The 27,122-nt window shown below is 39.1% G+C and overlaps 1 protein-coding gene across 6 annotated transcripts in view; it reads left to right on the top strand.

Annotated features, from left to right (window-relative positions):
* Positions 1–27,122, top strand: part of MAPK10 (mitogen-activated protein kinase 10) — a 145,394-nt gene that overhangs the window by 64,254 nt on the left and 54,018 nt on the right. For 5 of the 6 annotated variants that reach the window (XM_066186576.1, XM_066186575.1, XM_066186580.1 and 2 more), the window contains 2 exons: positions 1,252–1,323; positions 10,763–10,932. In XM_066186576.1, coding sequence (XP_066042673.1) covers positions 1,258–1,323; positions 10,763–10,932 — 236 coding nt within the window. In that variant the 5' untranslated portion in view covers positions 1,252–1,257. Of the gene's footprint in view, positions 1–1,251; positions 1,351–10,762; positions 10,933–27,122 lie in introns of those variants that run through there. The other variant, XM_066186577.1, reaches the window with a different exon arrangement.

Raw genomic sequence — 27,122 nt, 5'->3', positions numbered from 1 at the left:
ACAGGTTTTTGTTGTTGTTTTGTGTGTTTGGCTGGGTTTTCTGTGGTTCTTTGGGGTCATGCAGAGGAATCAATGTTTTCCAAAGTCTTGTGACATAGCTGCCTGCCTCAGCCTGATGACACTGCTGTGGGTGCTTGTCACTGATGTGCCATGCTAGAATGTAGCTGGGACAGGACTGGTTAGGCAGAGCTGGATGTGGTGCTGTGGAACTAAATTAAGACCTCTGTAATGGGGTGCACAGGCAGGCCTGTCTAGTCTAGTCTGTGGCTCCCTGGGCCAGTATCAGATGCCTGGGAAATCCAGAAATAGGCTGAGCGTGGAGTGGCAGACTATGACTCAGGGGTGTCTTGAGTCAGGGGTGATATTTTCGAGGTTAATAGCCTTCAGCGGATTTCTTCTTATGTGAATTTGCCTAATCATGTTAGTGCTTATGTTGACTTCTGGCTTCCACAGCAACATGAGGCAGAGAGTTTTACCGTGACAAAACAGTGTATGAAGAATTATTTCAAATTGTTGATTTTTTCTAACTCTGATAACATAACTTGGTGCCACTTTTTTTTTTTTTTTAATTATTTGAACAAAAAAATGGAAGGATGTTTTCCTTTTCATTTTTCAGTATTCCCCTCATTTTATGTATCTCCAGCATATTTTCACTCAGACAGTCCTTTTCTAGGCTAAAAAATTATCTTCCCAGTCTGTGCTGTTGTTTCATGTGAGGAATCTCTTTGTGCTTTGGACCCTTCTTGCTGCCCTTTTCTGTAGCTTTTCTAGTGGTAGAATGTAAAGACCAGAACTACGTGGGATGTTCACAAAGTGGATGAATTTACACAGTGCTGTAACCAGTCTTTCCACTTCTATAACTTTCCTAATACCTGTCAACTTAGGACTTGTATTTTTTCCTCCCCATAATAATAAGTGTCTCCTATTCCCACATTGTTTAGAACATTATTGACTTGATTTTTTTGTTGTTGGTGGTGTAGGAATATGCAAGTGACATGATAAACTTGAATTAATGGCACCAGTTACTGTAAAGTTTTCCAGATGTAACCAAGTCATATTTGGGGCCATAACCTTGACAGGCTTTGTAAAGAATTTAAAGCTTTTTACAGTTCATTGTTACAACATTTCTGTTTTTCACAAGCTGGGCAACAAATCAGGTTGGTTTTAGAATCCAAATCAAGCTAGAGCTGCATTATACTTGCACATCAGCAGCCAGACAAGATTTCTATGTCTACTTTTCTTTAATTGCAGGTATTTATGAGCCGCCATTTCTTGTATTATTTTGGTGAACCTACTCTGGATGTGAAGATTGCCTTTTGTCAGGTGTGTGTTCCTTACAGGTAAAACAAGGTACAGTATATACTTGTATTTCATTTTTGCAATATATGCTATAGTAAGAGAAAAATATAAGTGAGTTTCAGCAGTTTACTGCAAGTAACTGGTTATAAAAATGAGAATAAATACAAAAAAAAAAAATAGAGAAGTGCATCACAAAAGATTACTTTTCTGTTTTCCCTCAAGTTTATTTTGTAATTTGGCCTTAATGATTTTTGATTTTGTTTGGATAAACTATCAGTTAATATTCTGAGGTTTTTTTAGTGAAAAATAATGGCACAGTTTTCAAACAGAAAAACTGCAAATTTAAACTCTTTTATCTTAGTCTCTGTTTTTCTGAGACAGCCTTTCACATTATGGCCTGTGACTATAATTTTCTGGTTACCTGTACTGCAAGTGAAGGAAGCATAATTAAAATTGTGGTGTTTGACTTGTCACCCATTGAACACCACGTGCTATTGAGGTCCTGGAGCAATGAGACTGCATTAAAGCCAATTCTATATTTCTACATCACCCTTGAAATTGTTTGGTCACAATGTATGGAAGCCCATGAAGCTGAAACTAAGTCTTTGATGCAAAGAAAAAACTCATTGATTTATCCAGTTTTTGGTTCTCTTAGTTAATTTAGTTAGCATATTTAGTCACAAATCTGTGTGCATGATTTTCCCTTGTGAATGAAAGATGACTTTTTTGCTCACTTCTGAACAGTATTTTGTGCCTGAATTCTGTCTTTTCATAGTTTTAAAGGTTTGTGGGTTTTTTTTTGTGAGATGGGACATCAGTAATCTAACTGGAGACATATTGGGGACATTCTTCACTTTTTGAGGCTGAAAACAATGCTGCATTCTTTAAAATGAATTTATGATAAACACTATTTTCTTTTATATTACGTGTGGGGTCAAGTGAAAGAACAATTGTAAAAAAGAGCATTACTTTTGTGTCAGCATTTAACACGAAACAGTGACAGGTGTTGGAAAGTTTGCTTTCTGTTTTTTAACTCAGGGACACTAAATATTAATTCTGCTGAGAAGGTTGAATCTGGACTTAGAAATCATCAGCTCTGGGATGGGTCTTGGCTATTCAGTTTGATAATCTGCTTAACTGTATTTTCTTTTTTATCTCCCGTTTTTCATGTGCATGTGTTTAACTGACTTAACTCTTCCACTATGTCAGATGTAGTATTTTTGTAATGCTTTGACAGAGGCTGCTCAAAAAAAAAAAAAAAAAATTGCAAAAATTGTAAAAATTTCAAAAAAAAAGGCTCTTTTTTCTCAGATTGTATGAGAGAAGTGTTATTGATGAAAAAATACTTTCACTGTGCAGAATAGCAATTTTTTGCACAGCTCTCCTCTCCTTTTTACTTTGACAATTTTGGATTCATTTTTGTCATTGAGTGAGATTAATTCCTATTTAATGGCTGTAGCAGGTACCCAAAATGATGTCACCCACTAAATACATACAAAGAAATACTGTCCTGACATTGCAGGGAACAGAATTCCATCCTTCAAGCACTTATCACACAGATACCTTTCCAAGGTCTTCCGACTTTCAGATCAATTCTCTTGAGAATAAAAACTGGTTTTAGCTTCATGTTAATTTATTCTTTCCATAAAGATAGGCCCTGATCCAAATAACAGCTGTAACTGTGTGCAAGAACAGTGTCTAAATTAAGTGTCTGGTTGCATTAAGACCTGTCTTGGATGCTGTTCATTTGTATTGTTTAGAGAGGGGTGGGGGTTATATATCTGTCCTTGGTCCAAGCATCCAGGTCTTTGTTTAGAGACTAGGAATAGTGTCCAGGTGGTAATACTGTTTATTCCATTCTTATCCCTGCTTCCATTTGGAATTTATGCCTTACTGCAGTCTTTATCCAAAGTGTTTGTGCTGAAGTGCCTTTCTTAAAGCTCCAATAATGAAGAGTACTCTGATTGTTTTTAGTACTGCGGGTGTATTTTTCTTGTAATATATATTTGTGGCCTAAAAGGCACAGCTTTATGTGCTCTGAAGGAAAGTGTCATATACATAATAACAGGCTCTTCTCTTTGACAAAGAGCTTATGTCACTGAGCATACTAGTTTTGTATGATGAAATGTTAATTCAGCAGGAATAGAATTTTAAGGATTTCCAGCTTAAGGAAAAAAAAGAATGGCCCTTCCTGAGAAACATTCAGTAGCATAAGTAGGGTAAATATATACCTCCCCACCCCTTCACATCAAGATGTAAAAACACCCAAGTCTGGAATTACTGGGCATGGGTAGCCAATTCATGTTCTGAAACAGACACCTTTTTTTATGGCTGAGGTAAAGGACATCTGCTTTTCTGTCTTAAGAGAAAAGTAGGACAAGAAGGCCTATAGAATGTCATTAGATTTTTGTAAGGCTGGTATCACCAATAAACTTTTATCTGTAGGACCCTATACATTTTTATTGTAGCACAAGGTAATGCAGAGTAGTGTATCATGGGTAGAATAGGACATTAAATTTTAATACTAATATATTAAAAATATCTAACAATTCCAAAAGAATACTGACTTTTTCATCCATATTTTTCTGCATTTAGTCTTTCAGTATCTTTTTTTTTTTTAATCAATATCAAGACATGTATAGCCTGTCAGAATTTGCATGTTCCCTAAGCTGTAGGTATATGGGATACCTTTATTCAGAATACAATTCTAAATGTAGTGTGTCCTATGATTATGCCTTCTATCCAGTGGGAAAGTAACTGGTATTCAGAAGTTATCAACAGTTGATATATTAGGTTTCTATGAAAATGATATTTCATAGGGTCAAGAGTTGTCTATTTCTAGCTAAAAGTGTGATTATTTAGCTCCAGACAGTCTTTATTTTTAGAAGGGATAATCCTTTTATTGGCCATTATCTGCACATCGAATACTGTAATAATAAAGTTCTATTGAGAAATCTACTTTCTTCCTGTATCTTTGGCTACATTTTCCATTTGGACCACTGATTTAGTTCCTCTCCATACAGAAACCTCAGTCCCAAGGAACCTTTTCTTTCAGTGTTTCTTGGTCAGTCCTTTCAACCTTCTTTGGTGTGATGACCAGGGCTGCATGTCTCCTGTGTGTCAACATTGAGCTCTTCAGGCATCAGGGGGATGAGGAATCATTTGAAGCAGTGTTTTCTTGTGCAGATAGTTTCTGAGCAATGCATGATACCACAGTTATAAGTGAGCTATGAAAATTTGGTGCCTGTAAGAAAGAAGGAATTAAAATACTGAGAGCTCAGGGAACACGCGGAGGACAAGAGAAGAATTAAGTAAATAGTGCTTTGCTTTGTGTTTTGAGTAGATACAATTGAAAAGGCGAAGGCAGACTTGCTGCTTTGTGTGTAATCAGAACTAGGTTAGAGCTAGGTAAGCTGATGGGTTTTGATATCTCAATTAGAAGAGGTTAAACAAGGACAGAGTGTTAAAACAATTAAACAAAGAGCCACAACTACAAAAGAAACCCCAACCTAACAGAGAAATCACCCAACCAGCACTTAGAAATATTGTACTGCATTTAATAAAATGCTTTCATATGATGTGTTGAAATTGAGTGAATAAAGCAAATGTAAAAAGATCAATCACTGATCAATCAAGGCTGAGTTGTTTGCCGGGGTCAGTTATCTACTTGAAAGGCTAAATGCAGAAAGCCCCCTGTCTGGGAGGCAAGGCAGCTGGAGAGAGATTAAAAGAAGGCTGGAAATTAGCTTTTAAATCCCCCTCAAAACACAATAAAATCAGGAAGACTGGGTGACTAATACAAGCCTCAGGAGGAGAATGAGGTGGAAGAATGGAGAACTGTGGTGGGATGTGGCTGGTAAGACCAAAATCTGTAATATTTAATGCAACTCCACACACACAAGGTGAAACTCTGTGTGGGAGATTGGATCACTGTTTATGGACTTTTGAGTTCAGGGAGAGCCAGAATAAGTGAGAAGTCTGTCTTTATGGAGGAAAAAAATAGATAAAATCTCTGCCATAAATGTGTCATATTTAGAATACACAATTTAAAATAATTTAGTAGATCTTTGTATGCAAAGATACTCTGTATTTCCCAAGTGATAGCTTCTGTGGCCATTCAAATTTACACAGCAGAACCTGCAACTATTTAATTTGAAGTAGAGGGCTCAGTAAATGCATGTTCATGCCAGAATTCTGACACTTGAAACTTCTGTGAGAATTAGAGCTGTGCAAGTGGGAGGATAGCCATTAAATTCATAGTGCTGTTGGCTTAACAGATTCCCTTGGGTGAGCAGGGCTTGCCTCTATGCACAGTTTCAGAGCTGGCCAGAAGACTGAAGGTTTTACCATACTCGTGAATATCAGTCTGTGCAACCTTGGCATTTTAAGGTTAAATTGCAGCTTTAAGATATTATCCTTTTGTGTCCTGAGGGAAGCAAAGGCATCCACCTCTGAAATGTGCTGTGGTCCATGCCAGTCTCTTTGTCTGAGGTGGGGTGAGGCTGTGGGGGCCGCTGGGGAGCAATCGTGATGTCTGGCTCAGAACATCCTCTGTGTTCCATCCTGCTCATCCCTGGGCTCTGTGCCAGCTGCAGACTGGGGATCAGCCTTTCAGTCTTCCATCTGATTCTTTCACTCACCTGCATTAACACGCTCATGGAGGGCTTTGATGGATTTCAGTAGCCTTGCATCGTGGCACCCTCGAAGCTGGTGTTCCTGGCGAGATTTCTGTGGGCAGACAGGGAAGGATATGAACACTGAGGTAAAGTTTCCCCTCTGCCGATGCTGCCAGCAGAATCTGTGACAGTGCTCACTGTCTTGGCAATGCAAAGGAGAGCAATTTGCCTTAAACTGCCACTAGCGTGGTTTATAAAAGCTGAAATGTATGAGATGCTGAGCCGCAAGAAATTGCCATATTTTAGGCTTGTCAATAATAGAAGGAATGGTGTTCAGAAACAAAGGTCTGTCAGTAAAATATAATAAGTACAGTTATTTTGTAGGATAGAAATGGACAAATAAAATGGGATATCAGGAAGCAATTCACCTTATAATATAGAAAATAACAATTTTATTTCTGTTGGGCTTTTTAACTCTTTTGCTCTCTGTACTCTGAAAGAAAGGAAAAGAATACAGTTTGTAGCTCAGTGTGAGGCAGTAAGTTATTTGAGTTCCTCTGAATTTTTAAATACTTGTCCTTTCAAAGCAAAATGTATGCTCTCTAAACAGTAATGGTGGGAGTATCTTTTTCCTTCATCTCAAATGCTTGAGTCTTGACACTTTATTTTCTTTTCTCTTTCTCACTTGTCAGGTTACTAAGCAAACATCATTGCAAATATGGCTACGTGCTCAAGTGAGCTAACAAGGATTGTTAGGTTTCCAGGGCTGAGAAACTTTCACTTCTCTTACTCTTAAATTTCTCAGTATGGAGGAAAGAAAATGGCATTGGGGAATATGTGTGTGTGCTTTAGAAGTTTTCAATTAGGTACTGAAAGGAGAAAAAAATGGTTCCTGCATTTTTGTATGTGTGAAATGAAAGCTAAGTTCCTATCAATGCTGAAGTAGTGTAATTTCATTGTCCAAATGTTTATGGAAACTAAGAACAAATGGCATTTCCATGCATACTTTGTCTCTGTGGAGTAATATTTCATCTGACACAGAGGTCTGAGAAACTTAGATGTGTTTTGTTTGAAGTTTCACACCTGCCATGTTCACTGTTAATCCGGGGCCTCAGTATTGTAGCTTGCCCAAGTTCATTTGAAGTTCACCTGAAAATTTATTAACTCACTGGAATTCACTTTACCATATGAGACCTATACATTTTTACTGTGATAACCTGACTACAATATGTATCTATAAATTTCCTTCCCCCATCTATTTCTTAATGAAGTGCTAATTCCTGGTCTCTTGTGATGTTGGTCTCAATCACATTTGAAAGGAGTTTATGGTTAGGTGCATCTACTGGAGGGTGTATGCTGGAAATTCCTGGCCCTGGGTTCCTTTCTGATGCCACATCGTCAAAGGTTTAACTTGAGCTGCCTGTACAGGACTTGTAAGCATTGTGCAGTAAAACCTGAATCTGAAATCATTTAGTGGTGTACAAGGGGGTATCTGGGGGAATATTAATATCTGTAATAACACCAAGGCTTCTGGAAGGGGTTTAAATGAGCACTGAGGATATAACAGGAGAAAGGCAAAATGTAATGTGTAGGCTTCTTTAAGATGAGCCGTGTGAATTTGAAGATTTGGAGAAGAACCTTTTCATCAGGGCTTGAAACTAAAACATTGACATGCTCTATAAAGAGTATGAATTTCCTTGCTAAAGGGAAAAAATTTTTTTATCTTGATTTTGGAGTGAAACAGAACTACCATTTCCTTATCCTCATTAGGAAGTGGCTGTTGAATCAACCAGATTCTTGATTATATGTCAGCTTGGCTTGGGGATCTGATCAAATGTGATTAATCCAATAATGCTGTTAATTCATTGACTTAGGGATTTGATTGGAGTCAGCATCATGACAAGGATATTTATGTCATTCACCTCCTGTTGTTATGAAAGTAAGCAGTGCCTTGAGCTTTAGTAACCTTACTATGCTTTTGTTTTGCTTATTTAGGCTTTAGTAAAAATTGGAAAATATAGAGTAGGAGGTTTTTTGTAGCTTTTTAGCAGTGTGGGTTTAAAGTGAGGAGGCAACTTAGTAGATGAGCTGGACCTTGGCCTGTCCACAAAGCTGAAATTTTTGTCACTCAGAGGAGACATTCTGCTGGAAGTAAACTTCAAACTAAGTCAGCCTGCCTTGCATTTTAAAAGTAATGCTTGGTGTTTGTTTTCTACCAAAGGCCTTATGGGGCACAAATTTTTAAGTAGGGGAAAAGATACTAATCTAAAAAGAAAAAATGATTCCATGAAAAATAAAACAGTCTTTACCTTTCCCTCTCACACACAGTTAGGAGCAGACTGTCATAGGAATGGTCTGTGTTGTGCAGAGGAAAGCTGCTCATCAGGACATTTGCGTTTTCTTATCGGTTGTGGTCTTCTGGGTACAAAACTTTAATTGCTGTTGACTGAAGCAATTGGATATGTTAATTATCCATATAACTGAGGTACTACAGAGTGGTTCTTCTGAGCTGTTTTAATTGATTTTTAAGACATTTCTGGAATTAAAAGAACCAGCTGCTGGAACTGCAGCAGTTCAGAAATCCCACTGTATGCAGCATGAGTTTCCCGAGGCTAGTAGTTCACACAGGCTAACTTAAAAGCAAGTAATTTTTATTTTAGACATAGAGTGATAAAATATGTGCTCCCATGTAGCTCCATACCACACAACGAGCTGTCAGGTAGCTTGGGAGTGAGGACACAAACAAGTTGTGGCAGGCCTGGCTCATCCAAGCCTTAACACAGTCATCCAATTTGATTAAAAAATTCACTCTATCTGTACTTCCAGAGGAGCTGGCTATGAGTCAGGATCACTCAGGAATGCAATTTTTATGCTGACACTTTATACATAAACATTGGTTTCAGAGTAATGGGTGTTAATGCTAAATATGTCCTGCATTGTTCTGATAATGACATCAGGAAAAAACGCACTCCAAATGTGTTTGTCTAGCCAGAGGAAGCTGTGAAAATCCTGTCAATCAGGAGCATGTTATTAAAAAAACCCAGAAAAACCTCTCAATTCCAGGTCTGGTATGAATATCTGAGCTAAATAGCCAAATTTATGCATCTCTCTTTGCTAAATGGAAGGCGTTTTAAGACTAAGGCTACACAGTGTGAATCAGATGCAGCGTATTTGTCTTCCAATGAGAAAAATTCAAACCTCTTTTGGAATAATTTTGCTCTCTGGAAGCTTCAATTTAGTGCTGTGTCAGTGACTGTAAATCTCTCACTTTTTGTGTTAGGGCAAGGCCTCCCCTGCTCTCCCCCTCACCATATTTGATGAACAAGTTAATGTAAAGTTTCCGCTTGGTCTTCTGAGATGAGACTTTGTGTTTGAAAGAAGAGGTGCAGTTATTAAAATGTTTCAAAGTCTCTAAAATGAGGTGTTTAGGATGATGCCGTCCAGTGCAAAGGACCTTCCAGTCAGATAACACACAAATAATAATAATTTTTCCAAGGCAAAACTTAAAATCCGAGTTCTTTTCCAGGTCACTAGTCTGTTTTTAATGGCCAGATTTTCGGAACACTGGAATGATGTCATTTTTAATTGAAAGAGTAATGTCATCAAAATGAACTTTACTTTTTTTCCCAGCTCCATCAAATTTCAATTGAATAGTCCATACACACATAATACATTTGATCATTCAGATCTTTTGGGGAGAAAGAAATTTATAATAGAGCAAATAAGAAAATTCATAAGCTCTGTTTGGGACCACTGAAAAAAAATGCATACATAGACAGAGGCATAGCTGGTTTTTTTGTTTTTCCTTTATAGAAGGCATTTGGGCATGTCTTGACTTCCATGACTTAACAGTCAACTCTTTTAGGGCAGATCTGTTATAATTTGTTGAGCTTTTGCATCCTGTGCTCAGAATCATGTACTGTAGAATCCTAAATTACAGGCACTTAATTCTGATTTTTATCTCAAATTACTATAAATTTGCCCTGTAGTCCACTGGGAGCTGAGCTCAGCAGTAGTCATAAAGTGGTTATAATGTAACTCACTGCATGGTAATTTTACTAATTTGAGGGAGGGTTTTTTAAGTCTTGTGAAGATTATTGGGTTTTAATTTTACAGTTTTGGGGAGGAGCACTGCTGTGCAGCACTAGCTACAGTGCTTGGTTTTGTGTCATGAAAATTGGTGTTTGCTGCATTTGTTAGGTCATGGGAGCAACTCTCCCTGTCCTTAGGAACCCAGAACTCTTGAAGACCTCCAGACCCTCTTTCACAAGTCTCTGTGATACAGAGCCATGTTGGGTCACAGTTTGTATCATTCACTGCTCTGTTTCTTTTGCAACTCCCGTTGAAAGGTTCTCAAGGCCTTTATCACCTGCTCAGGGAAAGTTTTAGCGCTCATGGGAATACATCTGCTTGCTCTGTCTGATCCATAATGAAGAGCCTGATTCCTGTGTTTCTTGTCCCACTTCCACACTGATGAAAGTCATCTTATTTTAAATTAATTGCAAAACAAATGAGTACATAACCCAGTAGTCATGAAGCAGGAGTGATGGCAGGCAGAGACCAGTAGTTGGCAGTAACGGTGTCACAAACATCAGCTGGAGAATTCACTGGTTTTCTTTAATCAGATTAATTTTAATTAAAATTAATTTCTTTAATTTTCTTTTTATGGTGACTTCCTGCAAAAGAAAGAAGGTTTGATACAGTCTTTATGAAAACGAGCCAAAAATGACACGAATTTATATTTAAAAATGAGGCTGACAGTGCTTTATCAATATTCTAATGTATTACCAGCCTTGGTTTCTCTGTTTTTACCAATCCCTCTCCCCTTCCCTTCTTCTGTAAAACAGGGATTTGGGAAACAAGTGGATGTGTCATATATTGCCAAACATTACAACATGAGCAAAAGCAAAGTTGACAACCAGTTCTACAGCGTGGAAGTAGGTGACTCGACCTTCACAGTCCTCAAACGGTACCAGAACTTGAAACCTATTGGCTCTGGGGCTCAGGGAATAGTTTGGTGAGTATCAACACTTTCTCTTATGATGCTTTGAAAGAAGAATTGGCATTTTGCATCTCTTTGCCAGCCACAGCCGTTGTCTAAAATTGCAAAAATAGCAGTCAGGCAACAGACGTCCCGAGGCAGAAGGAGCCCAGTGGTTTGCTAATAAACTCCCCGGCTGGTGAGAGTGATAGCACTGGGTTTGCTTCTCCACACAGCAAAATGGAACTAGCAAGAAAGCAGGAGAGAGATCTTATCATAATTGACAACTGTGGCACTATTTCCAGAGGCAGTGCAAATAATATCCCAAGTAAACCCTGTAATTTTAGTCTTTGTACAGTAAAAGTCACTGAGAGCAGCACAGAAACTTGTCACATGCCATAGCATTCTCAGATATTCGGGGTGGAAGCCTTTCCAATCGAGGTAACTGCTAATGCTTCCTTTATTTCCTAAAAGCGTTATGTCAGTGATGTGAATAATGTGAACAAAAGGCAAATTCAGTAGCTCTCCTAAACAATGCAATTTGAATTTAGCATGTTCAGAAGTTGTGGAATCCTGGGTGGCTTTTGCCTTTGCATTTTTAGACATGGCTTTTAAATTTCTGTGGCTTGTATTTAAACATCTTAGTGCAGACGTTTGTTGCCTGTTCAATTATGAGGCAGCTGGGTAACTGAAACAATCTTTTATCTATAACTTGATCAGAGGTAAAGTCTTAATTCCTTCTGTCACCTCTGTCACTGGTTTGGTTTTTTTTTTTCAGAATTTGATGTAATGTGCGTTACACACTGACAGCACATCCTCAGGTCTCAGTCCATCACTTCCAGTGTTTAGTACACTTTGAGACCATGCAAGTCCAAAGATTGACCTAAATGTCCAAGTACCATATTCCTTATCTTAAACACAAAAGAACTCAAGGTTGCTTTTAAATCAGCTTTGGGAAAGAGGCATATTTTGGGTTCAGTACTACTGAAATTAATTTTGTACTATTTGCTCAATTCCATGTAATACAAAGATGGTTTTCCTTCCTCCCTAATGTCCTCTATTTGTTTCAGAGGAAAATCACTTTTCATTGAACCTCTCTGCAAATGAATTGCTGTAATGATCAATTGTGAGCAGAAAAAATAGAGAAATTAGGCTAAATAAAATCAAAAGCATCCTGTGAATTTTACTTTCATACTAAGAGTTGACAGCAAAAATTAAGAATTTCTTAGGAAAGAAAATCAAATCAGAAAACAAGCAAGTTCAAGTGGAAGTTAACACAAATCCCCTGAAATGGTGAGTAGCATGGAGAGGCCATAAAAGGCTTTTTTGATGATACAGATATAGAAGTATTACACAATAGATGGGGAAGATAATGAGCACTTTTTTCTTAGTTGGTGTTACATAGTAAACACTATGGTAAACTATGGTAAACTATGCCTGTCTTAAGGCGTAGTTCACCAGAAATACAATGAACCACCCATCAGCAAAGCATGAAGAATCCGTGGTGAAGTGATTCATTAATGAAAAAACAGTTGGGAGATAAATATTTGCAGTTTAGCTAAGAGAAAACAATACATGGTGGGAAACATCTTCAGTTGTGCAAGTTTCTCCTCACCTAATATTAATTATAAGCTTACACAGTAAACTTTATTAGAACAAGTTTCTACTGTAGAAACTTACTCTATTTAGAACTATTTTGATGGAAATAGAGTTACATCTAGAAAAAGCTGATTAAGTTAAAAAAGTACTGAAAACCTGCCTATTTATGCAGCACAGCTTGCTCCAGTGGAGGAAATAATTTGCCTTGCTTGCCTTGTTCCTTTGCAAAGAATAGCCACAAGGACTGCCTCTGTGAAAATAGTGGGAAAAACCTAGGTCATTGTTTCTTTCAGGTCCAGTGGCTCTGTTTATACTCAATGCCTTTATTCAAGAAGTGTCACAGATCTGGGATGCAATTCTGCCCCTTGCTGCCAGAATTAGGAGAGGTGTAGAAACCAAATGGGTGATTTCTGATTGTTCTCTCTGCCGAGGGTGGCCACAGGTAGGACGGCACAGACGGTTTTAGGCTCAATCTACACAGTGTTTCTGGATTTTCCTTCAGGATAACTGTAGGTAAGGACACTACCTGTTATCGAGTGGAATAACTGGCTGCCCAGCTACTGGAGACAGCTTTGGTGCATAGTGGCACTCAGTTTTGTGGAGTGATGGAGCATGGCTGCTGAATCCTAAGTCCTTTTAGGAGGAGAGGCCTGATGTTTTTCAGGCTCTGGAAGGTGTTGTAGGGTTCCTAGGCAAAGCTGCAGAATACTGAAATCTTTCTCAGACAGTTCTATGAACAGGTTTCAAGACAAGCAGGAGAATGTCAGTGGAAAACAATTTATGTCGTGGAACTGAAGCAGGCACAGGAAACAGGAAATGTGGTTATGAAAAAAGTAGGAACTTGATTTCACTGGATTGTGGTGAAAATGCATCAAAGAAAAAATTATTTTCTTGATATGAAAGCAATAAAGATATTAAACCTTCAGGAGATGATAACTTAGTAAATTACGTGAAAAAGAGAAAACCACATGGTGTGATTGTTGTAATTGTGCCCATGTGAAATAATTATAAACCCAGTAAAGAAATGGTCTTTCTGCAGACATATGACATACAGGATCTTAGGAAATTAATCTTTGGGCTCTTTCAATGGGTTTTGTGTTAACCATGTTCACAAAATTATTTTAGCAGCCAAAAGAAATACAGGAATCAAGCTGCTTGGAATCTCTTGATCAGGGAAGCTCCTCTTCAACCTACAAACGCTACTCTTTATAAAAGTGTAGGCTCTCTGCTCACTGTACATCACACTGACATCTGTGAGAAAGCCTGTAAAGGGTGTGTTTGCATATCATTATCATGTTGTTATTACAGGCATGATGACGATGGGGCGTCGCTGAAACACAGCCTGGAGTTTATTAGACCAAGCTGTGGTTCTAAAAACTGCACAGGCTTGTAACTAGTTAATCTTTGACTCTGAAACAGAAACAGAAAACAGTTTTCTGAGTTTAATTAGATACATGCCACTTAAACTGCAGAGAGAAGAAGTAGCTGATACCCCTCTGCAATGTTAGAAGGGAGTTGACTCCTACCTTACTTCGCAAGGGGCTGAGAAAGAGAGGTCACTTTCAGCTTGGGTTTGTGGATGATGGTGGATGGAGAGGAATTCTCATGTTCCATAAAATCAACAGAAGTATGCTGGTGTTGGAGTGGGTGTTTCTTTATATTTCAGATTAATGCTTTTTGCCTGGAAACAAGGTAATTGATCTGTAGGTTTTCTGCTGTGGTTTGCAAGCTATCATTTTTATGTTGCCTGTGATATTTTTGATGCTGTCTGTGATGTCTAGAAAAATGGTGTTGTACAGAAATATTTCAAAAGCAATTTGAAGGGCCTCAGACAGTTTTTGAATTTATGATGAAAGCAAGGGTGAAGTCCAGGTTTCCAAGGCAGATAGGGAAGTCATTACTTATAGGCTTGAGGACACAAGTAATTAAAATCTTAGCAGTATCTTATGAAGACATTTGGCCTGGTTTATGACCACATGGTGGCTATACCTGTGTGTATTATCAGGAGAAAGTGATAGTTTGGAAAACAAAGTTGTCTGGATGAACATCAAATAAATGGGTCTGATGATTCCTTCCAGCTGAAACCCTTTATCTGTGTCTTTTCTTAAAAGTGAGCACAAGCTTTCATGCTGCATCATGTTGAGATGTGGTCTAATGATGTGTCAGCTGGGCTTGGGGGGATTGACTGGGAAGGGCTTTATTCTGTCTCGTTGATGCAGGAAGTTTCTGTGTGAGTAATGTTTGAGTGGAGGATATGGGAGCAGGAACAATGCTTTTATGAGAGCTTTTCAGTGAATGCATTATAAATTTAGACAGAAACTCATCTGCAGATATAGAGGAGACTGTAAATATACTCCTGAAGTAGTAAATTGGGAAATGTGCTGCAGATAACTTCCTTTGAATTAGTGGTTTTAAAATTCTTTTGAGCCTGAACCTGTAATAGGTAGAGTCAGCAAGACTCTATAGCTTGCTTTGTTGCCTAACAGCTTGTTGTGCTGCCTAAGATTACCATAGGTTGTCCTTTGCTGATTTAATTGTAATTTGGTGGTTGAATCTTGTGGAGTGCAGAGTTCTTTCAGATCAGCCTGATGTGATGGCGGTGCTTGTTGTAGCTTATAAATCTTCTGATTCTTTCCCTAAAGTAATCGCAGCACCATGGAATCATTTAGGTTGGAAAAGACCCTTAAGATCACTGTGTCCAACCATTCCCCCAGCACTGCCCATCACTAAACCATGTCCACAGGTTCCACATCTGCACATCTTTTTCAGTACCTCCAGGGATGGTGACTCAATCATTTCCCAGAGTGTTCAAAGGCTGGAGGAGAAATGTCACAGATATTGTCCATTACAAGATGCAGAAACACTTGAGCTCTTTTGTACAGTGATTATCCTTCAGTTCTGGTTCTGTGTAGCACCATTGACTCCTGGGCTGAATATAAGGATCTCAAGGGATATTGCAATGGGAATAATGGTAAAAGCCATAGAAAAGAGCAGTTGATGCTTCTGATCATAATCAATTCCAGGCTCATACTTTTGCTATTGTTCAGGGGGAAAAACGCAGAGAATAGTGGTCGTGTCAGTGTCTTACAACTAATACACAATTTTATTTGTATTGTTCAGCTGGACACTGGTGTGTTCAAGTTCTTGAGACGTGAATATTTTTTTCCATCGTGGTCCTGCTATCCCAGTAATACTGTTTTGATTTCTTTGTGTCACTGAATTGAAATACTGTATTCTCTGATACAGACCAACACTTGTGCATGTATAAACTGGAATGATCCCATTGAAGTTCAGAGGTGTTCTCTTTGTCAGATTAATCACTAATTTTCCTCAGGAGAGGAGAACAAAGAATACATGTCATTCAGAGGCAAAATGGAGTGAACAGTGTGTTTGGATGTGCCTAGAATTTCAGTGCCCCTGAAGGGAGTGGCAGCATAAATTTTGTCAGCTCCAGCGTCTCAAGTGAATCAGAACTGAGATATGTTGTGAGTTTGGGTACTTTCATTCCAGTTATGCAGTTACTTCTTGTAGGCTTTTTGTGCTTAACATTCTCTTGGCTGGCACTGCAGATTGATCCCGTTCTGCTGTAAACTCGTCAAATTTTGTCCATTAGTTCAGCCAGTGCTCTCTTCCACAAAGCTGTTGTGTTCTTTACTGATGTGCTTTGACATCCTCCTCCCGAGGAGGTTTTTGAAAACGACTTTTAGAGAGCTTTACAAGAGTGTTCCGCGAGAAGACTGTAGGAAATAGCTGCCACTTTGCACTGGGAATTGATGCTTAAAGTGAAATAAGCATGCCAGCGTAAACAAATTCTGCCATGTTTCTCATTGCTAATATCATCCCATGCAATGGCAACACATGGTGATTCTTAATTTTTTTTTCTCTAGGAACAAGTAGTTTAAACTGTTTCCAGATTTTTCTTCTCTCATTTTGGGAATTTCTTGTTGAAATACCAGAAGGAAAACTCACAGCAAACTTCAAACCACACTCATTCATTTGTACATTGCACGATTTTTCCCAGCTCCCAATCTGTAGTTACACTGTGATATTCTTTGGGTTTTCTAGTATGCCATTGCTCTGAAACACCAAAAAACTGTGTGTATTTGGCTGCCCATTGATCTGGTGACCATCTGAAAGCACATTCTGCTTTGTCATTCTGATGTATCTGTGCCTTGATTCTTGAGAGAGACAGCAATTTTCCCAGTTGTATTTGGAATCTGGATCACCAGCATGTGAATTTTAAGGTGCTGAGAGATTCCCAATGGTATCTCTCTGTATTTGACCTCCAGAACATTGAGTGGTGGTGCTTATTTAAGTTGGTTAGATTTGTGTTTCTTAAGCTGATTTATTAGAGTTTGCATATTAACACATATGCAGAGACAGTTTGCTTGCATATGGAGTGAGAGGAAGAGGCAATGTCTTGGAGCACTCTTGCAGCAAAGAACTGAGCGTGGATATGGAAGGAACTGCTGTTAGGATCACAGAGAACTGTTGCCATGTGACAAACTATACATAACATCTAAAAAATGGGACAGATGGATTGTGTTTGGTCATTGTTTGCTTTGATTCTTCCAGCTTCTTCCTTCTATTATGATTATCTATAAGTGAGAAAGAAGAAAAAAAATTCTCAATTTATTCCTTTTTTTTTTTTTTTTTTTTTTTTTTTTAAATGTCCTTTATCTGTCAGAATGCAGAGATTCCTGGCAGGGAGAGAGTCACCACATATTTCATGTTTGTCTTCTTTTGTTTCGTTTCCCTTTGCTTGTATAAAGAAATCTAAAATTTAAAATGCAATGGTAATCACATATGGTATGTAATAAAATGCACCACAGTATTCTTTTCTAGCAAAGAAATCATGTCTTTTGTCTCCAAAATACACTGCCTATATTTCTATGTCCTTTTTTGATTCCTTTCTCCTTAAAGAACCTGTATGGTTTCCATGACTACAACAGTTAAGCAGGCAAAATCCATTCCATATTTATACTCTGCAAGTTTATGGGGGAAAAAGTAAATAAGTTTGTGAGGGAACCATCTCTGTGCAATCTGTTTCTGTGAACCCTGGCAGCAATGCTCCCTTTACCTGGTCACAAATGTAAAGGCAGGGTCAGGCTCATTTGAGAGCTCTGGCAGCCAGGGTTTTCAGCTGGATTGGTACAGCCCTAAGGCACAGAGCAGGTTTGTTCATAGCTGTGGCTGGATCTGTGGTCCCCTTGGAGCCGTTAAAAATGTATCAGCTGTTTGTAAATTCTGTGTCTGCAGGGAAGTAACTGGTGATTGTGGAACTTAAGCTCTTTCGGTGTTGGTTATTTAGAAGCTCCATTTAATTTACACTTTTTCTATCAGACAGTGATGTTTTCAGACCCTCTTTACAGATGCCAAGTACTTATCTGTTCCTACACTGTCAAAAGCTTCCTTTTGGTCACTGTCAGATCTCCCTTTTCTCACATTTGTGCTGGGTCACTACTATGAGGAAACTTACTGGACAGATTTTTTGAAGACTCTCTTTTCTCCTTCTGGAAAACCAGGTTTGGCATGAACTCCTGTCAGTGCATTGTAGCTGCTCCTTAACAGACTCCAGGCTTATCCTTCAGTGTCATTCACCTGAAATCCTGCCCCCACTGAAATGAACAGTGTGGCATCGTCATCACATGATCACCATGTGTTTCACATGAGACCAATTGCACAAAGCACTTCTGTTCCCTCTTAGGACTAAGGGGTTTCTCCTGTGGTAGGAGAATGACTGTGGGTGGCCACATGGAAGAAGGGAGGTGGGGCAATAGGACAGAGCACCTAAATAAAAGGGCAGGCATTAACATAAAGAGGCAATGGAACCAGAAATAGATAAACTGGAGCCAGTCTGGAAAGGAAATGCAGCTCAGATAGTTCAGTTTTCTTTGTCAACGTGTATTGTTGGTGTTTATTCTTGGATGTTAATGTGGTCTATAGATTTTCACAGTGCTTTACAGAAAGCAGCATATTGTGCTTTGTTCCAAGACCTGTCCTTAGATAATTATAAGAGCCAGTGACCGCCCAATAAATTTAAACAGAAGCTGTGCAAGATAGAAAGACTGTATGAAACAAGATATACTGTGTGAAGCCTGGGTGCAGTTTGCGAACAATGCAATGCGTGTCTGGCATGGCGTGAGTGGGAAAACTCCCCAGAATGGGCAAGAGTCTGCAATAGAGACAGATAGTTAGAAAGGGAAGCAGAAAGTAGGAAAACTCAAATACAGGAGTCCCTTTACAAGGACTGCAACCCTCTTTCCTGGGGTGAGTTTGTTTGCTTGTTTCTGGGGGTTATTTGTATGGAATTTTGTTGTTGTTGTAGGTTTTTTTTTTTTATCTTTTTTTCTTTACTGGTTTCAAATACAGAGTTTAAAAATTCTGTCGACGCATCCATGTGTTGAAATTTCTGGTCTAACATGGTAACTCAAAAACCTAATTGTGGGATGAGGGTCTGAAATGATGCAGAGTCCCCAGGCAGGTGCAAAGGAGAGCCACTTTACTGCAAAACCCTAGCCTTCTTCAGCAGTTAGCCAGTTATCAGATACATAGTTTTAGAGCATAGCAAACATAATTCAACCAACCACCGTACACCACAATGTGTACACCTGATGGTTATAGAACTTGTTTTTTTACCCCTATTCAGCTGAGTCTCTTTCCCACACTCCTCTTCTACTTAGCCAAAATAACAGGCCTGAGCCTTGATTTTACCACCCTTTGTAAGGTTTTACCTATATGCAACACTTAATATTTTTCATTTTGTTCCCGTTGGAAAGACACTTTGGCTTGTTATGCAGCCAGTGAATTATGCTGGTTTTGTCTGCTTAGAATAGCCTTGTAGGGATTGCAAGTTTAGTTTGGGGAAACTAGAATTTGAGTAGCCTTTTAGGATTAAACATCTTACATTTTTTTTTCCTGTGATTATCACATTGTAGGTGAAGGCTTGGTAGCAGTACACTTTTATTCCATGCTTGAATTTTGGTTTTTAATCATTTGAGTAATGCAGCAAGAAACATGAAATAGCATTTCTTATTCACCCAAGTGACAGCTTTTGTTCTGTTTGCCAGGCAAGCCAGCAAGTCTTTTAAATTATGGTTGTGAGGGGGTAATACTAAGATAGTAGCTAGTTTCTATTCCAGTTTGTAGGTCCAAAAAATATCACGTGAGTGACAGTTTGAATGTGGTAGGCACTGTGCTTCTGCCAGGTGCACAGACTCTGCCTCAGTGCCACTATTTCCCATGTCTTATAAATTGCTGTTAAACAAGGAAACGGGACTTCTTCTGGCTGTGCAGCTTAACGAACTTGAAAACTGTCCAAAACTTACATTCCCTACTGAGTTCAGAGCAGTAAATGTCAGATTTCTTTGCCCAATTCGGTGTCTTATACCCATTCTCCAGATGTGGGGCAAACATCTACTTAATATGGTTTACCTGCAAGATTCTATTGCCCATGCTTTTCCTGCCACTGAATATTGATAGGCACCACTACCTCTGGTCAATTTTTCAGTTTCTTACTTTGCTCTGGCCTTGGCAAATCCTTGAGCATGCCAAGAGTAGGTAGTGTAGGATACTCTGGAAACCATGAGGTTGTCATCTCTTACATGCTTCACGTGTAAAAGAAAGTGTATTGGTCTAGAGCCCTTTTAAAGCAGAATGGAAAAGAAACTTGGCTCCTTTCGCTTCCCAGGTTGAATTTCCTAGGCTGGCAGCTAACAAAAGCTACTGGCAGCTAGCAGACTGTGTAGTGAGTTAGTGACAAGAGACATTCAGGACCAGAAAGTACTGACTTTATCGTTCTGTTCAGAAAAGTATTAAACAGCAGAGTGGCTTTCAGAGCCAAGTACAAAGAATTAGCAGAGCACATGCAGATGAGAAGGATGTAAACATGCTCCATACTCAGCGTCCTCATGAATATTTTAATCTCCTGGCAGACCGCATCAGAGCCCATTGAGTGGTGTGCCAGGAAATGTGTGAACTTTATAGTTGTTTCCACATTGCCTTTCCCACTGTATCACTGTATCCCCACTGTCTCTGTGAGAGAAAATGGCTATGGGAAGAGTTTTCTCTTGCATCAATATGCACAACTTACAACTGGTGGGTTAAAAATGGTTCTTGTTACAGCATCACCAGCTCATGTAATTAGAAAGATAACTAACTTTTATTGTAAATATGTTTATCAAAAATTAGTGTTCCATCCTTTTTTTATCCATGCATCATCTCTTACACTGTCTTATATATGATGGCTCAAACACCTCTCTTCAGACCTTCCCATCTGAAATTTTGGCAGGGAAAAGGTCTCTCAGGATGATTGAATTGTGAAATAGATTTCACAGAGAACTTTTCAGATCTAGCTGTCCTTAGAATTATGATTGAATTCTGCTTCCAAGTTTATCTTCGTTGTAAAGGGCTGCTTGTCTTCGACATTTTAGGCAATAACTGTAGTAGTTGAAAAAGAACGAGCAATACGGATTCAAAATTGGACTGTTATGGATATGACAATGACACTGTTTAATCCTTTATGGGTGGCAGTAAAGGGACTGGATGAATTGTGGGCTTGGACTTTGTGTTTGCATGTAAGCATGTAAGATCTTGAGCCAGGTAGTAGATACCCCTACTGGAGAGAAGATGACTGAGGTACTCAACTTCTTGCCTCAGTCTTCAGTGGCAACCTCTCCTCCCACGCCTCTCCAGTGGAGGGAGACAGTATGGGGACTGGGGGGGCAAAGTCCCTCCCACTGTAAATGAAGATCAGGTTTATGAGCACTGAGGAACCTGAATGTTCACGTGTATATGGGACCCAGTGAGAGCCATCCCAGCGTGCTGAGGGAATTGGCTGATGCAGTTGCGAAGCCACTCTCCGTGATATTTGAAAATCCATGGCACTTAGGTGAAGTTCCAGGTGACTGGAAAAATGGAAACTTTGTTCCCAGGGGGACCCTGGGAACTACCAGCCTGTCAGCCTCACCTCTGTGCCTGAGAATACCTTAGAACAGATCCTCCCAGCAGCTGTGCACATGGAAAACAGGAAGGTGGTTCAGGACAGCCAGCATGGCTTCACCAAGGGCAAGTCCTGCCTGACCAACCCCGTGGCCTTCTGTGAGGGAGTGACTCCATCAGTGGGCAAGGGAAGCATTTCACACATAATTTATCTGGACTTCTGTAGAGCCTTTGACATAGTCCCTCAGAGCATCCCTCTCTCTAAAATGACAAGAGATAGATTTGAGGGGAGGACACGTGCATCCAGAGGGTCGTGGACAACAGGTCAGGGTCCTGATGGACATCAGTGACAAGTGGTGCCCCTCAGAGGTCCGTACTGGGACCAGGGTTTTTAAATATCTTCATTAATGTCAGACAAAGAGATCAAGTGCACCTCAGCAAATTTGCAAGTTTTTGCAAACTTATGGTTTATGGTCTTTAACAAGACCAAGTACAAGATGCTGCATCTGGGCTGGGGCAACCCCAGGATCAGCACAGGCTGGGGATGAACAGATCCAGAGCAGCCCTGCCCAGAAGGTCTTGGAGATGCTGATGGATGAGAGGCTGGACATGACCCAGCCAAGCACACTGGCAGCCCAGGAAGCCAAACACATCCTGGGCTGCATCCAAAGCAGCGTGGGCAGCAGGGTGAGGGAGGGGATGAGTGAGAGCAACTGTCTTTCCTGATAAAACATGTATAATATATGCCACATGTATAAATAGTGCCACACATTTTGAACTTCTTTCTTAAAGTTCTCCAGTTTTAGTGGCGTGTCTTTGAAGTTTGGACACTATGGAATTCACTTTTAATCTTGACAGCAATGCTGAATTTTCATTCGAGGACTGGGATGATAATCCCAAACAACTCAGGCACTTCAGTCCTCTCTCATGTTACTTCATTCCAACACAGGATAATAGATCACATGTTTCTGTGCAATGCAGGAAGGAACATTTTGAGCTCAATCCGTAATCTCTTCAGTGATGTGGAACCTCACGGAAAACCTTGGCAACTGATTGATTTTGTCTGTGAAATTGGAATCTGGTGATAGTAAAAAAATGATGACTTGTGTTGCAGCTGGGGAGGCAGCTTGGTTATATTTTCTGATCTAGCTGTTTCCCCTGGCTTGCAAGAAGCTGTGAGTTGATAGAAACACACAAAGAAACAATAGAAACACGCGAAGAAACAAGCTGGACCAAAACTGGCAATAAGAAAAGTGCAGCAGTCATCCATTAAGAAGCTGTATTGGTCTTCTTCAGCATCAGCTCTGAATATTAGCTCAGTTTCTCTGCATTTTCAGAGGGAATAGAGCTGATCCAAAGAGTATAGTAGCCATTCCTGACAACAGTTCTGCAACTCTTCAGTACAGTCATACTGGATTTTTTTTTTTTCAGCACAAAGGGTTGTTTCCAAACCTAATAAGGACATTTAAAGGCTTTTTGTTATAGTGGCCTTTGACTTGTACTGCTTGGGGAAAACTTCCCGCACCCTGCTGTATGTAACAAATTCTTTTATTTTTTCCACTAGTTTAGTGGAAAGCATCCACCATATTTAAATATACTTCTTTGGAGAGAAGTTTTCACTCTAATAACATTTTTGTTTTCAAGAGGAGAATATGCACTGTTTGTATGAATGTCTGGCCTTAGAAACGAGGAAGTTTTATGTCAAGAGGAGGGAAAAAACCCATTAAGAACAAGAAAGTCTAATTTCGTTCTAAAATTTGGACTGATACATGAGGGCAATGTAAGGAGCAACCAAACCAAAGCCACCAAAAAAACCCCATACCAGAGTACACTTAGAAAAGTTTACTTAAAGCAAAATAAAATTTTCACTCTTTTTTGGTGGAGTATTGGCTGAAATTAAACCACAAGTAGAGAGAAGGTAAAGCACTTGAAACATTTTATGGTTAAAGCTTCATAAACCATGTTTACAGAAATTTTGCTTGATTCGGGAAAAAGATTTGGCTCTTGTCATTCCTATAAATGACTTCTACAGAAACTGAAATAGTGATAGTTATCTGAAACCAAAGGCTTTGAAGACAGAGAAATTGCTGTGGAAAGGATTTATCTATGCATCCATCTACGCTTTTCTTTTTATCTATCCATGCATATGCATTTAGATGTGTATCTGAGCATTTCTATAGAAGGTTTTCCCCTCCATATATTGGTGGTGATTGGTGGTTGAGGATGAGCCATCATTAGCATTCTTGTTAATGTGATTTTCAGGTTGTCCTTTATTATCCTAAGAACCCATCTCTAAAAGTTCACTTTAAAAAGTACACATTTCCTGTGGGTTTAACAGAATATATTCTGGGGTAGACTATAACGGAATTGATAAATGTTAAGTTTCCCTGTTGATGAAAAGATGGGAGGAATAATTTTAAGTATTTATTTTGTAAGTGTCTATTGAAATAGAAACTTGGACATGAAACTAGAATGCTTTCCATTTCTTTTTCAAAATAGGTATAAAACTGAATGCCTGGTCCTCCAAGTGCGTGACAACAGATCATTGCTCATTGATCATTACAGTCTGAGCTCACACAAAATATTAGTAGTAAATGATGACCTGGGTTTGTGTAAATCTGAGTAGGAGGAGTTTCATTTTTTTCCTGCCAAAGTCAGCAAAAAGCCTTGTTAAATAGCCATAATTGCATGTATCTCTTGGTAGTCATGAATTTATATTCACTAAATTTTTTTATCTCTGCTAAATAGGTTTGTTTCAAATTATTTACAGTTTTAAAAGGCATTTTTAACACTAACATTTACCATGTCAAACTAACTGTAAAGAGGATTTATAGGGAAAGAGTTTATTTACTGCCTTTTCTGTCTGTACAGCTGCCAGAGATGTGGCAGTAAACTTTGAGGATGTTTCTGAGCTCATGTTGCAGTAAAGCTTTCATTTTATTACAAGACCAGGGGTAATTTAGAGTCTTTGCTATAAAATCAAGAAACCGTATAAATTAAAAAATAAATTCACAGTCGAGCAAGAGGTGTTATGATAGAGTTTCCAGAGAAACTCTTTTGGATGCAAGTCCAGTCTCTTATTTGAGATTTAGTGTGACTTTCATACTCAGCCTTTTCATCACAGTTTGCAGAGACTCATTACTCTCTCTCTTATTCCTGATCCCTGGAGCCACATCTTTATACAGCCACTCTTCTGCCAGTGACTGAAGTTTGTCTTAAGAAGGCTTATCATCAGTACTAACCTTGGTGTTCCAAGGTAAGGATTTTGTGTAGCAAGCAGCAGAGAGAGGACCTACATCTGGTATCTGTAATTTCATTGTAGTGAAGTGCAGAGCTGGCTGCCTGTAAAGCAATCTTCTTTCTGGTGAACACAGAAAAAAACCATCAGGGCTGCAGATTTAGCCAGTGCAATGAATTTGCATACTGACTCCTTCAAGTCGTTGGACACCTTCCATTTGATGGAAGACCATGATAGAATCATGTCAAGACCCTTGTGTCTCAAAGTAAATATCCCTCTACAAAGGATTACTTTAGCTCTTCTCTGGTATGCAAAGGACCAGGAATTGATCATAAAAGCCAAGTGTTTAAGAAGCCTTTGGTTTTCTGATTTTAGATTCATGGTTTTATCTGTTGCTTTGACAAAGAGAGAAAATTCAGAAAAGCAAACAGAGACAAGAAGCTGAGGAAAATGTTTGCCCAGACAAACTTTTGTTGCTTTCTAACTCATAGTAATTTTATGAGGTATCTAATGAGATTAAAATATGAAAAAAGATTATTAAAATCATTCACAGTACTCTTATACAGATCAGATGAGTTTTGCGTAGGCTTTTCATCCTAAAAAGTTGGGTGATCAAGTAATATGGATTAGCTGAGAGATTTGTCTGCTGAAGTATATTTGCAGTATATGTCCATGAACAATAGGGACAAAACATTTAACTGTTGAAAGTTCATGGTTTTATAAGTCCTCGGGCTTTGCATTTTATTTGTTCAATGCTTTCTTAATGGGATTAAGGGGTATTTTAGTTGTGACCTTTATGATGCCCTGTTGTGGCTGAACTACATCAGAATGAGAGACACGATTCTGACAGCTGCTACAGGAGGTTTGCTTTCTGCTACATACTGTTGGGTTGTAAATCACACATCATGTGCCTCCTAACGTGGGGTTTATTGAGTGAAATTCTGTGGCTAGAGAGAAATCAAGTCCGGCTGGGTCTCTGATAGCCTTGTCACTGAAGCTGCTGCTTGTATGGTTTAACTGGTGGGTGCAGTATCTTTGTTTATGCACGTGTCTGGCAGGGTATTAGCTGGGTCATGAAAGTTACATTCATGAACAGGAGAAAAAAGGATTGTTACCTACTGACAAAATGGATGATGTTGGAGAATACCTGGTCCAACCCACCTGTTCAAAGCCGAGCCAACTAGAGCAGATTGCTCAGGACCACTGGAAGAGTCTGGCTCCATCTTCTTTACTCCTCCCAGCAGATACTTAAGAAAACTGCTAAGATCCACCCTGAGCCTTCTCCAGGCTAAACAACTGCAGCTCACTCAGCTGCTCCCTGTATGACAGATGTTCCAGTCCCTGATAATCTGCATGGCTCATCAGTGGAATTGCTCCAGTCTTTATCTCTCTCATTCTGGGGAGCCTGGAGTACAACCCAGAATTCCAGATATGGCCATGGAAAGATCACTTCCCTAGACCCACTCTCAAGAGACTTCCTAGATGAGTCCAAAAAGTAATCTGTGCAAAATTCCTCATCACCTTTAGCAAACAGTTGTTCTTACTTGTGGGATGCATTTGGTGTGTTATTTATGCAGACGTAGCGCAAATTCAATATTTCTGATTCGTCTCTTCTTGTGTGGTTTCCCAGACAAACATTGCCAACATTTTCTTACCTATTTTGAACAGCTGTACAAATGTTGGCTTTGTGACTAAGCTTCTGGTGCTTGCATGCTTTCTGCTCAACTTGGTTAGTCACCCTCTGTCACTGAATGTCTGCAGTAAGCAAGAGTTAGTGAGAAAAAAAAGTTGCAGGATTCCAAATATTTACGTTATGCTTAAGAAAGCAATTTTTAGAACAATGGGTGGTTTGGTTGATTCATCTCCTGGGAAATACACTGTCGGTTTTCATGGACTAGCAGAAAACTCGTGGCATGCCTTTCCTCTTTCTTGATAAAAGGAAAAATCAGGAAGAGGGTCTGAGGAGGCTGCCAATTTGAGAATGCTTCTGAACTTAGTGTGCTTTGTGGTATTTAGAAGTCAGAATTTATGTATTTAGTCAGATTTGAATCACCAAAAGAAGTGTTTCAAATACATAGGAGGTAACATTTAGAAAAATAGCTGAAGGCTGTGAAAAACATTTAAAAGTTTAGGGAGCATTTTAGGGCCCCAGCTTTAAAAGTTCACTTTGCAAACAATGCATTTCTTTGTTTTCAAAAGTTGTAACTGTGCATATGTAACAAATTTTTGTGTTACCAGGAATCAGTAAAAAAACCTTGTGAAATGATTCTGTTTCTAGGTATGTTATTGGAATTGGATGGTATGGTCTCAAAGAATGATTAAATAACTTGATTCCATTAGAAATATCATGAGGAAAACACAAACTTCATTTTGGATAAGTGGGCACTTGGTGGTTGAGCCACGTGAGAGTGTTCCTAACTGCGACAGAAAAAGCAAACGCCTTTTCTGC

The sequence above is a fragment of the Chamaea fasciata genome, unplaced genomic scaffold (assembly GCF_029207755.1).
Source record: "Chamaea fasciata isolate MVZ Bird 193981 ecotype frontalis unplaced genomic scaffold, bChaFas1.0.hap1 SCAF_6, whole genome shotgun sequence".
In the NCBI taxonomy this organism is placed as follows: domain Eukaryota; kingdom Metazoa; phylum Chordata; class Aves; order Passeriformes; family Sylviidae; genus Chamaea; species Chamaea fasciata.
This window is presented reverse-complemented; position numbering and strand designations above follow the sequence as displayed.